The 13,763-nt window shown below is 30.1% G+C and overlaps 1 protein-coding gene across 1 annotated transcript; it reads right to left on the reverse strand.

The window, feature by feature from the left end:
- Positions 1-3,052: 3,052 nt before the first annotated feature.
- On the reverse strand, positions 3,053-13,085 carry LOC142333755 (proteasome activator complex subunit 3-like). The gene is made up of 3 exons (XM_075381231.1): positions 12,898-13,085; positions 10,696-10,866; positions 3,053-3,974 (listed from the first exon to the last, which is right to left on the reverse strand). The coding sequence occupies exons 1-3, from the start codon at positions 12,997-12,999 to the stop codon at positions 3,786-3,788; spliced, it is 462 nt and encodes a 153-aa protein (XP_075237346.1). The 5' UTR covers positions 13,000-13,085; the 3' UTR covers positions 3,053-3,785.
- Positions 13,086-13,763: the final 678 nt, after the last annotated feature.

Below are 13,763 nucleotides of genomic sequence, written 5' to 3' on the forward strand. Positions count from 1 at the left end.
CCTCTTCAAACAAACCTGAAAACGTTGGTCATGGACTACCCAATTTTTAGTTGCACCAAACTTGTCCCAAAACTATCCACCCTAAAAATAGGTATGAGTTTTTAAACTTTTCACTGATCTTGTTAGTTGCATCTTGTCCTAAGAACCATCCATTCTACACTGCTTGTAGGTTCAATCTAATGTACAATTAAGTGTTTTAGACATTGTAGAAGCTTGAAAAAAACATGTTGGGGAAACGATGGGCGGGAAATCTTTTTCAATATATTGTGCACGGTGAGTATTATAAGCTGTAAACGAAAAGTTGCAATTTAATCAGCCAAATTATAGTTTCTAAACAAAGATATGAAAATTGCAGAAAAACAATTTAATTTTTAAAAAAATTATCAGTTTAGATATATTTATTTATTTAATAGGAATAATGTTTTTAGAAGATTTAAAAATAAATTGATATTCATGCGGCAGGTACTTTATCATTTATTTGCTTTGAGATTTTACAAAAAAGGTGAATGATGATAATCTAAAATTACTGTGACCTTTCTCAGCTAAAACTGAATCGAATTTAAATACTAACATGTGTCTTATGCAGTTTTATTAAAGTATGCGGTTGTGGTTTCAACATAGTGCTCGTAAATGACACATTATTTGAAATAAGCTAACCAATCACGTTTGCTTTTCGCATGTCTGAATTCAAAGCACGGTTCAGATGCATGTTACAGTACAAAGTATTTTATCTATGATGATGTCCGAGTTAGAGGGAAGATTAGGAATTAATTGCTCTTTTACCCACCGACTGTAATTAACAGAATTCATCTCACCATCTCCTTTGTTGGTAGCACAATTTAAATAAAAGAAGTGCATTCTTAACAAAACCATTTTTGGAACCAGCTTAAATAAAGCAAGCACGCTTGCCTACAGAAATCGGAGCAGCAAGATTGTGATTAGACCCGTCACTCCATGATATTGGTTTGGGATTAGTGGCATGTACATAAGATTCTTCCGTGTAAATTATATATCTGTTTTGGTTACTTACCGTAACCAAAACAGTTGTATATTAAAAAATAAACACAGCCCTTGTTTTAAAGGATACCTCCCTTTAATAGCTCTTAAGTAATGTTGTCTCAGTTCCTGATTTTCTATAATCTAGTGTTTTCAATTCAAACCCCATGTCTTTAATAATGTGCCATAAAGATCAAAGGCTTCCTTGAAATCTGATTTTCTCTTTTAGGACCGATAGTAGCAATCGGAGAGAAATGCATTCACCTTTATCACTGTCAAAATTATAAATAGTTTCAAAAATGACACTTTATCAGACGGATGTTTTAGTGTTGTAGTAGTGCTAAAACCTTTGTTGCGTTTAGTTTTTGCTTCGTTAAAAACTTATCGAACACAATGAATGAAATTCCCGTAACCAGCACCTTTCTCAAATTGTGTAAGAAGGATCAATCTTCCTTGTGTTGTTAAAAACATTAAACACGACTTCTCTTGTCTGGCTACGTATAAGTTTACATCGTCCCCAATTTTTTTCTTCTATCCCCCACTACTTTTACGTTAACAGAAAATGTAAAAATTAAAAAATTTGTTGGCGCCAATAATTTTATAAATACAACACGATGTTTTCACAAAACTAATATTACACAAACACAGACCCACCCAGTAACAACCACACTATGACAGCAAAGAAGCAACTGAACGAATGCATACTCCCACCGCTGAAAATTTGTTGTCACTACGTCAAGAGCAAACTTATTTTCGTTTGCAACAAGCTCTAAATATGTACATATTAAAGCATAGCGAGTTATGAAAAAATATTTTTGATACTAAATAACACAAGAGTTTAGAAAAATGGTTATAAAACTGTTGGTTGTCCAGCTGGGAAATCAATTTTTCTTAAAATTAAATTGAGGGACTGCAGGCTCCCAATTAAATAAAAAACTGATTGTTTTTTAGGGATTTTAACGAATAAGAAGTGTTGAATTGTTTGTAAAAAAAAAGAAATATATGCTTAATAACTCTTCCTATATCTAATTTCAATTAGACTATAGTTAGATCACACTATAGTTAGATTGTTTAACACCAAAAATATTATCCTCATACAAACAAAACAAGTGTTGATCGCAACAGTGACAATTTTTCCCTGCAATTCAGTTTACTCAAAGTCGTCTTGATTTATTTAAAAATCAAGAAACCGATTCACAAATTCCTCAAAGCCTCTAATAAAAACATATCATATCTCTCTCTGCTCCAGTTCGCTTTTTTACACCTTTCCATACCGCAGCTCATCACACACAGAGTTCTCACACATCCATCTCATCCTAACAGCCAATATTTCAGCTAACCAGGGATCGACACCTAAACACCTATCTTGGTGAAGTAAGCATACAGAGATCCTTACAACCCGTTATTCTACCTATATATCTAACACAGCATCAGCCCCTCAACTGTCCTCCACAAGGCTAAGAATCTAAGGAATCCGGCAAATATAATCCATTCCCTTTCGGTTTTGCAATTAATTTGCAGATCAAAACCAGAATTGACCCCACAAGCTCTCTAGCTTCTTTGTACATTATTCAGCTTTGCATCTGGGGCATATACATAAGATATGATTGACATTATCAATGACTACACTCCAGACACAAGCCTGAATTAATCAAACCAAATCTGGCCAACTTATCTCAAAAAGCACAACGTCAAGAAAGGAACTATGTAATATGATGAGTGGGGGCAATCTACCTAACTAACAGATTTCTGCAGGTTAGGTAGATTTCAATCTACCTAACCTGCAGATTTCTCACATCAAGAAAAATACCATCATGTGATGGCTATCTGGGTATCGTGCGATTCAGTCCACATGACCTGCCATAAATGGAAACTTTAGTCGTCTATTCCTTTTATGCATCAACGTCAAATCATCAGCAAACAGAATGATATCAATGACATTAAAAACATTATTACATAAAAGAAAATCATAAATTAGGGGTGAACCTACTACATAAATAAAAATTATTACAGATAAATATACATGTTTCAGGAATTCAATGACATCAAAACAAACTTTCTTTTACATATCATTACAAAGAATTTATTGACTATTGACAATTCCATTACTATTACTTTTTTAACAGAAAAATTACATCAAATTCATTATTTCATATCTAAACATAATAATAATAATAAAGAATTACCGACAATCAAGATTTACAAATAATATATAATAAACACAGGATCAATAATTAAGTCAATGGACATTTTAAACAATAAAAACTGGAATACAGACTACCATGAGCACAAATATACTTAAATTAAAAACTTTAATATAATTTTTTAAGATAAAAACCAATAGCTAAGTTTTTTTATATAATATAAAAGATTATTATTACTACTATCAGAATAAATCACAGTTTTTATGTACAAAATAAATCACTCGTCAATAAAACAAATAAGTGAACCTTGTGTTCAGATTATGTGATATTTTTTTTCTTAAGTTATATAAACCTTTTTTTTAAATAAACCTACCACAAAACCCGCATTGTGTATTTTATTTTATAATTGTAATATAAAAAACAATACATAATATATAATAACAAAAGAGAAAGTAAAGTACTGTTTTTATCTTTTATTTCTTTACATTTATTTAAATAATATTTTTTTAATTCTAATGATAAAAATTAAAATCAGCGGCAACTTTATTTTGAACAATAATAGTAATAATTATTACAGATATTTTTTATAATTATTATGTCCTGCTTCTGATTTGTTTTATTCCTCCGATCTCATTATTATTTCTTTTAGTACAGCGATTCGGTATTACTTGATCGAGGTTTTTTCAGTTTTTCCAAATTTTTTGTTATTATATCGTGAAGAGTAGAGTAACGGTTTCGTACTTCACATAACACAAGCCAAATACTAACATACTGTTTTTCATCCAACTCTCGAACAGCTCTTCTATAGTCTTGAATGTGTGGATATTTTGCAACCTTAAAAAAAAATCAAACAAGGATTCACAACTAAAAAATTGCTACACGAACAAGAAATAAAAAAAATCAAGGAGTAAATATATTAAAAACTCAAGTTTTGAGATTTCATATAAATGACTCTTTTAAGGATTAGTGTTGCATGCACACAATCTCCATTTATTAACTTTACCTGTCACAATCCATGTTTCTCTGTCATAAAGCTTACATCTCACGAATATATTTTCAAGAATATCTTTCTAATTTTAAAACATCTATATTTCATGCTAGCAAATTTATTTTCTGTTTGAAAGCAGAAAAAAGTCTCCTTTCTTTTTCCAGTTTTATGTTTTTAAACGTAAAAAAAATTTACAAATTTTACTCCCTAAATACCAAAATTACAAAAGTTCCGATAAATTACGCTCACCTACCTTAATATCTAATTGCTCATTATCCTACCTTCTATTACACATTTACCTTTATTTTATTATTACTTCGGTAAGTTTTTTCCTAAATATTCAGAATTTATTTACCAACTATGCCAAAAGACAAAGTAATAGCAAATCATTTTTTTCTCTGAACAATTACTACCATTATAAAATATTTTGTCTTTCAAATCCCATAACCATTGCTGATATATATTTAATATTCACTATAACATATAATGTAATAGTACACATACACTGGTAACACACCCATTCAGTCACCATTATAAGAACCAACCAATACCACTGCTCATATTAGTTTTTACAAAAAATAAAGAAAGATAATGAACTGGAATACAAGTTGTTGCATTAGTATGACCAACCACAGTAACACTTGCACTATATGTAATCCTGACTTTAAATCGACCATTTCTGAACTGAAATGTTAATGTAATACAAACATATGGTGAAGATCTTTCGAGTAGTGCCCTTACCAAGCAATATATCAAGCGCTGTGTGTAAACAACCACAGCAGGCCAGTTCCAATTATTCTCCAATTCTATTTCTATGTTTCTACGCATTGCACATCTCCAATTCATATTTGAACAGCGAACAGTTTTTGGATTAACAGATGGCTGTTGCATCTTCATTTTAATGAAGATAAGTCAATACATACGCTGTGTCAACCGAATGAGATTTAGATTCAAAGAGGCAATCGATGTTTGAAGGTTGTATTTTCAATTCTGGAACAAACTTTGTTCTGAGCGAATGATCTCTTCACGTTTCAATTTGACTTGTTAAAACGGCTTCTGCCTCAAGTTATTATTATTATGTATCGCAGTAAGACAGTACATCATCTAGTAAATCCTCTTGAGATGAATATGGTTCACTTATCATTCTGTATATTGCATGCCTTTTCAGTTGTAAGCCAATAAGACTGCACGGCAACCCTCCCGCTTCATGTTGCTACAATCTTAGGATTTGACCTTGATAAGCTGAATTCTCCATCTTAATAACTACACAGGTGTACCACAAAGAAACATATGTCCTAAAATGCTTTATTTGCTAGTTACAGCTAGTGACAGATTCCAGTCAGATTTCAGCTACCCTAGTGAAATGAAGTCATAGTAAAATTTGTACAACGTTAATTAAGGGACAAAATTACTGATTCCTTATTGTTTTTAACATGAAAAATTGAATAAAATAGGTCACAGGACCCTTCTGTAGTAGTTTTTGTGAAATCTGGGGTGAAAACTAATCAAATAGTATACCCTGTTTTTGATACACAATAACTTTGTTAAATGGTTAATAAACATGTAAAAAATTTAACAAAACTTGTAGAGAATTTAATTGTGAACAAAATAGTGTAAAATAATTTTAATAAAACAAAGAAGTTAGAAAAACCGAAATTTTATTTTGAAACAGTACACTAGGCAAAAGTGTATTATACAAATCAGTTTATAATAAATGTTCAAAAATGAGTCTGACCATTTCAACACATTTCTTCTTGAACTATTGAAGTATCGTTCTGGGATATATATTATTCGATTTTTCAAGTCAAAAAATGTAAGAAATCACTAATTCTGCCCCTTAATTAACGTTCTAAAAATAGCCCCATTTCACAGAGATAGCTGAAATCCAGGAAAAATCTTACACTAGCTGTAACTCGCAAACATTTTAGGACATATGTTTATATGTACTTTTTCCATAACTTTAACAAGTAGAATAGGTTATGAAAGTCCTGGGAGAACTTCGTGATAAATCTGTATAAGAATTAAAAGGATGGACTTGCAACAAAAGAATGTTCTTTTGAAAGTAGCACCCAACCTATTCCTCGGTACAGATTATCTAAGCTAGGAGTAATACCAAGGACTAGGAATATACTTCTAGGAAAATATTTATAAAGCAGAAACAATTGTGATTGAATAAAAAGTTGAACTATAAAGTAGAATGGAACTGCATTTGGATTTTAAAATGTGAAAATTGTTAAATACAATGAGAGCATTAAAACAAAAAGATGCGCATAAAGAAACAATGATGAGGAGATACAACTAAGAAATGCAAATGTATGAAACAAAATTGATTGGAAATGAAGAATTTTCAAATTCAAATTTATTCCAATAATAATTTTACAAATACATATACAAAGCTCCATTCCCTGGAATACCTAGAGCAACATAAAAGCTCCAGTGCCAATAATGCATAAATGAGTATTAAAAATACAGCCTAATCTAAATATAATTAATCTAAAGTTTGTCATATCGAGTCTAGTTCATATTACTAATCATTACATATAAGGCGGTGTGTGCAGTTCAATTTACAAAAGTAGTACAAAACCTTAATCATATAGTAAATTTTTAACATTCTATTTTAATTTTATTTTTTCCATGTTAATTTTATTCATTCTAATTTAGAAAACGGAACACTTGCGTCCTGAATATACTTCCCTCTTTTCTGTTTAGCTTCTGAAAACTGTAATGTGTATTTCAGGTCGACCTTTCCTGAAATGTAGGTGTCCTTAATACTGGCAACACATTTCTTCACCTTTTTAATTGAAAGATATTTTACTTTTATCTATTTATTTTTCTGCTGAAATATATTTTCAACAGTTACATGATTTATTGTAACATTGTCTAACTATTGTCTAACATGTTATAAATTTTAGGTCCTAAATAGACAAATAGATTTTCAAAACGGTTCTTTAAATACAACGGGAATTTTTGTACTTTTTGCATTCATACTTCTTGTTTCATACACATTGTTTATTTTATGATCTTTACAACTATTGAAAAATACTCTTCGTACTTATATGTATAGATTCTTTATGGGTAGAATATTCAGTTTTTGAAAATCTCAAAGAGATGGTTTGGAACTAGTTTTGAAATCCATAATTCCAATAATTCTTTTTTCTGCTATTTCCACACTTTAAGTTAGATTATAAGTTCCTGTCCAACATTCAATTCTAAATTCAAGTCTAGATTTAATAAGCGCATTATATACACAAATCATCTATTTTTAATATTTAATCACAAATAATGTGATTTGTAAAATTTATACAAGTTTAATAATAAATCTTTTCTTAATTTCAATATGTGAGGCTTCCAACTTAATTCAGAATCTATAATTAGGCCTAAATAATTAATGGAATTAATTTTCCTTATACATTCACGTACACAAATAGTGTGTTTATGATACTTTACAGAAAATGTTGCTTCCTCCCTATCCAGGAAATTAAAAAATTAGCTTTACTTGTACTACGAACCAATTTATTACTGTAGAACCCATCTCTGAAAATGAGATCTTCCATCTGTATTTTTATATCTTCCCGCTTATCGCAACTATATTCTATGGCAGTATCATCTACGGAGACATCTCCTTCTGAAATTTTGATTACATAAGTCATAAATATGTATGGAGAGTAAAGTGCCCCGTGGAGTGCTACATGATACTATAGTCCAATCACTTAAATTGTCATCCATTCTGACACCCTGAAGATGATTTGACAGATAAGATCCAAACCAGGTTAATGCGACCTCCTAATCCCTACTCTCTCCATTTTAGCCAAGAGGATTTTGTGATTAACTGCATCAAATAATTTTTATATATGTAAAAGCAAAACCGAGTATTTTTTCCCTTTATTTATGCTGCTGTCTATCTTTAAATAGTTTACTTAGTACCACTTCAGCATTTTTATTCTTTATGAATCCAAATTGACTCTTATTAAAAAAAATTGTTTGTACAGAAAAAATCTTTCTTTCATGACCCATTCAAATATTTTGGATACCAAAACGACCAAACAAACTACCAAAAACTTCTAGTAGTTTTCCACCTCTCTTGAATCACCTTTTTCAAAAACTGGAATGACCTTTTGAGCACTTGCAGAAAAATACCAGTTTCAACATTTTTATTAATGATAAATTCCAATGTATGACCAATATTTTTAACACATTTTTTATAGAAATCGATAGATATATTATGGTGTCCCCTTGGTTTTTTTTTTATTTGTCAAGGATTGAATAACCCTCTCAATCTCCTCTTACTGGCCAGAAATATAAAATAAGATCCACTGGCCGGTTTTATCCTATCACCAACTTCATAATTATGATTTATATTTATAATTAAGATTTAGATATCAATTTACCTGGTATTCAATGTATCTTTAACGAGGACAGAGGGGAAATTATGGATAAAGCAGAAATAGCTAAAACATTTATTGAATACTTTGGGGGATTACCAGGTAAATTAATATCTAAAACTTACAGCAAAATATTCAATAAATGTATTTGCTGTTTCAGTAATTAAACAGCTAATATGTTATGAAAATATAATATGAAAATAAAAATTACTTTATCTGTAATTTCCCCACTGTCCTTGTTAAAGATACATTGAATTTGCTTTTTTTTAATCCTCATTCCTATAATATTATTTACGGCATTTGATGTGTCTTTAATACTACTTCTGTTAGCATTTAAAAATGACCTTATAATAAACACCGATTCGATGATTTATTGCAGTATCAAGAATCATAAAATTTAGAATCAAATGGCCACCTTTGTAATTTATTCAATATTTTAATCCTATTTTTTGAAATGCTAATAATTTCATTCGTTAACTACAGTAATTTATTTTTTTGTATGTTTGGCATTTCTGTTTTTTTTTTTTTTTTTTTAATTTTACATTATCCATTATTATACTTACAGTAGTAATAAATCTTTCAAAGATCTTCACAACATCTTGAATATTATACAAAGAACTCCAGCCAAATATCTTTAGTTGTTCATTAACTTTTTTATAATCAATATATTCTAACTATTTATATGTTTTACTATCTAAATTGTTTATATAATTAGTTATTTCAAACTTAACTGCATTCAATGTTCAGTACTATTTAAATGGTCAAAACCCATTCTTTATACTAATTCTTGATTCGCTTTTACAAACGCATGATCTATATATAACCTTGACACATTATCGATTCTTGTTTACTTATTAATAATACTACAAAACAGCAGTTGTCAGTGATATTAAATAATAATTTGATTCATTGGTCATTTCAAGTGAATCTATATTTATGTCTTCTACAATGATAATGTTTTCCTTATGTTTCCAATTTTTATCGATATAATTCATTAATTCAGAAGTAAATTCATTTTTAGTATAACATTGCTATACACTCCCAACAAGTAAAAACAAAATTAAATATTTTAAATTGAACTAGTACCACATCAGCTGTACAAAAACCTGTTATCTCTTCAATATATTCAACTATTACAATTCTTTTGAGATATACAATTAACCCTACTGACTTTGCTCGTCATTGCAATTACTAAAATTATTATATCTGTCTAATGTATATAAGTCAGAGTAAATTTCAACAGAATATAGCCACGTTTCACTTAAAACTATTACATTTAGTTTAATAGGTAATGTTTGTATTATACTTACAAATCTATAAAATTTTTTCTTAGGCTCCTAATATTCTGGTGAACTACAAAAAAAAAGACCACAACTAGAATCAAGGAAGTTACACATATTCTTCACATGTTTGCACCATTTTATCTGTTTATATCTTCACTATTTATCAAACTGGTTTCAGATTTGAATCTGCAGTCACATCGCTCTTCCTAATGAAAATCTTGTTCATATGTTTGTAATTTTTATCTTTGGCATACTGTTTTTCTTTCATAAGCAAGTTTTTTTAGATACAGTACAAATGATTGTTTATATAAACATCATTGGCCAGTAGATTCTTATTGAAATCACAAGTTTTGATTTTACGTCTTTTCCTAGTAGCCATAATCCATCTCTCTTTTTCTACTTTTTTTTGAATTATAAAATTATTGGATTCATCCTTGCTTGTTTGAATGCAGGTACTCTATGTACGGTGTTTATAATTTCAAGCCTGTATTCAACACTGATTACTCTTACTATAGCACTTGCAATCTCAAATTAGTTTTCACCCCTAGTCTCCGGAATTCCATTCAAAACATTTTGTCCCCTTGAGTACTGCTCAATTTCAGTCAATTGCTTTTTAACAGTGGCTAATTCTTGTTTGATTGTGCAGTTCTTGATTTTCAACAGTTCATTTTCTATTTGAATTACTTTAAAGAAATTAAAATATTTGAAAATAAATATAATAAATATTTACGTGTGCTTTAAAATAAAAGAATCCTAATGGGCAAGGCACTCAATATCTGACTGTTAAAAGTAGAAATAATGGAAATAAACACACAGACCGTGTCACAAAAGTTCCATTTTCTTCAGAATGCCAACGTAATGAATAAATACAATTAATCACGAACAGAGAAAAAAGAACATACCTTTGAAACAACTTTCGCTCTTGATGCATAATATCTTGTAATTTGTTCAAAGAATGCTGCTGCCTCACTTTCAACTGATTGAACTTCAGCTAATGTATCCTCTTGAACAGACACACCAAAATTATTACCATCTTCAATTTTCGGAATCATAAATGATATCCACATTTTTAACTGAAACAAAAAAATATATAATTAAATCACTTTTTACTTTTCAATAAAAATAAAATTATTAAAATACAAAACAAACGCGTTTTTTGCAAGTCACCTGCACAGAAGGTACTTTAAGGATTGTAAACTGTACTATAAGAGTGGTAGTATTCACAAATTCAGTAATCCTATAATTGCTCGATAGAAAAAAAATCTGTAGGTGTAAGAACTGTGAATCTCATTTCAAAAGCTTTGAAATGAGTCTATCCCAAAAACTTTACAGAGAAAAAAACACTGGTGGTGTGTGCTGTTAGAAGGCTTCATCTTGTTGGAAGTATGCTTCAAATAATGTATTCTTTTGACCAGCAATTTCTCTTCATTTAGTTGGCCAATGAAAGAACAAATCATTTCGCTGCAATAATGTTCTGATTTTGCTGTGTTCTGGAAAATTGAATGATCACCCGCTTTTATGATGTAACACGCCTAATTAAAATTTTTCTGTCATGTAACTGTCATTCTGAGAATTCATAAGGGTTATCCACAGACCGTACCTAACTGTCCTGCTGTTAACACAGCCCAATAAATGAAATATTTCATCTGAAAAATGTTACATAAAAGATTTCTTCTTCTTTTTATCATTAAAATTCAAAAGCCACTGGCAATAATCAACATGCTTAGGAAAATCGACAATGAGCAACTGATGCAGTGCAATTATTTTGTACAAGAGTATTTTCAAATATTTATTCAGTGCTTGAGCATACTACTTCTTAAAATCTCTGCTTTGTGACAATTTTCTGATAAAACCTCTTTAGACTTTGAACTATATAATTATAAATACCATCCAACTTTTCTTATGTCAAGATAGATGGTCTGTCTTCCGGACTCAGGCACATCATTGACACATTAAGTTTGTCAGAACTTATCAATAAAGTTTTACACAGTATTGCCATGTGAAACGCTGACTTCAGAAAACCTTTAATGAAACATTGATATTGTATGATTCCACTTTTCATTAGTTTACTATAAGAATTTCAAGTCATCACATCACTTTGTATGGCATTTACAGTAAGTCAAAGTGGAGAATTAGGGTGTTTTTTTTAGAAAATGGAAAAACTGGAAATTCAAGCAGTGATTAAATACTTTTTTCTAAGAGGTTAAAGTGTAACAGAAATTAAAGAAGGGCTTGATAAGATATTAAGAGATTGTTCTCCATTAAATACAACAGCTGAATGCTGGGTCGCAGAGTTTAAAATGTGTCACACATGCACTAGCAATGAACCATGTAGTGGACTCCTGAAGTGGCTATGCCAGAAATGATAAAAAAGTGCATAAAATCGTTTTGGCAGATCAGAAAGTGACGGTGAACAAGTTAGCAAAGTCTGTAAATGTGTCAATTGAATGCGCGTGCAATCTTTTGCACCAACATTTGTTTATAAACAAACTGTACGCAAGATGGGTGACACATTTGCTTACACCCAATCAAAAAAATATTTCAAGCAATTGTCTTGAGCTCTTTCAGTACAATCCACAGGAATTTTATGCCAATTTGTGACTGTTGACGAGACTGATCTGACTCCCAGTGACCATTAGTTGTTTCCTGACCCAATAAAAATGCCTAGAAGAAAGATATTTTTGATCATTAATCAAGTTATGGCCACTGTAGATGGTTATTTTAAGGAATAGTATAAACTGACATACTGAATTGGCATAAGAACTTTAGCGGAAATCTGGCCTTAAGTGCATAGACCTTAATGGTGATTGTATTAAAAACAAATCAGAATGTACCCAGAAGAACGTTGTTTTCTTATTCAGGACCACAACTATTCATTCTACCCAAGGGTAGACTATTCATTCTACCCAAGGGTAGAATGAATAGTTGTGGTAACTGAAGTCCAGTTGCTTTTGTTTAGGTGCACAGTTACATCTGGAACACTATTTATAAATCTGCGATTAAATAACTCGTAGAAAGATTCTAAACCTAACAATTTAATTTTCTACAGCACAAAAATATAGAGAAAACAAAAATTAAAACTAATATTAAGGCTCAACACTTACCAAATTAGAATCTTCAATAAGATTTTTAATCTGTGGTTTCACAATTTGAATAAGATCGGTTAGACATTTATTGCTCGGCACACTACCGGATAACACAGCCATAACTTTAGTACCAGTCACCTCCACATCATTAACACAATTGGTGTCATATTTCAATTTTTTTGCTGATGGCTCAACCGAATGACTAAAATAACAGAATAATAATTTAATAACTTAATAATTTGCTTAAATAGCTTAATTTTTACCAACAATGTACAAAAAACATATATATTAATAAATTTATTCAATATCCACAATATATTCACTTTCTCTAACAATATAATATACTAAATAGCAATTTAACCAAAATAGTGGCAAACATCATAACTGTAATATTAGTAACTGTGATTGCAGTCTTAATTTCAAAGGCTTGATTCATTGAATCCCCTCTTTTTTTTTAATATTCATGTTAATTACTAATGGTTGTTCCATACAGTGTCCCAATCCTTCAATACCTTGTGTCAGTAGGTTTCAATAATTCCTAAATTAAACTTAACAAACCAATTCAAGACAACAAAATAAACAAAAACATTCATTTCGATAAACAAAATATCTTGCTTCATCTCCTTCCATCTGCCACTTTGTTTTTTTAAAAAAAGATTATACCTTAAGAATTGATTAAGCTATTTTAATGAAATTTATTGTCTGTGTAGTGGCATATAAATTAATCCGATGATAGAATTTTTTGTTTATTTCTATGTTGGGGCTACACTGCTTGACCAAACCCATTCTTTACGTTGTCTGTGTAACATGAGGTTATTTAGCAGTTTAGTTTTTAAAAGTGTAGTTTCATTGAAAATAATAATAATAATTGGGTTTTAGTTTTT

Source organism: Lycorma delicatula, chromosome 13 (assembly GCF_047948215.1).
Source record: "Lycorma delicatula isolate Av1 chromosome 13, ASM4794821v1, whole genome shotgun sequence".
Classification (NCBI taxonomy): Eukaryota; Metazoa; Arthropoda; class Insecta; order Hemiptera; family Fulgoridae; genus Lycorma; species Lycorma delicatula.

What these genes read in the sequence shown, in the direction of transcription:
- LOC142333755 (XM_075381231.1), bottom strand. Translation starts at nt 12,999, where the DNA reads ATGGCTGTGTTATCCGGTAGTGTGCCGAGCAATAAATGTCTAACCGAT. An exon ending in TTATTGAAGATTCTAATTTG is followed by an intron (nt 10,867 to 12,897) that starts GTAAGTGTTGAG and finishes TTTTTGTTTCAG; the next exon opens with TTAAAAATGTGGATATCATT. An exon ending in GAGCGAAAGTTGTTTCAAAG is followed by an intron (nt 3,975 to 10,695) that starts GTATGTTCTTTT and finishes TTTTTTTTTAAG; the next exon opens with GTTGCAAAATATCCACACAT.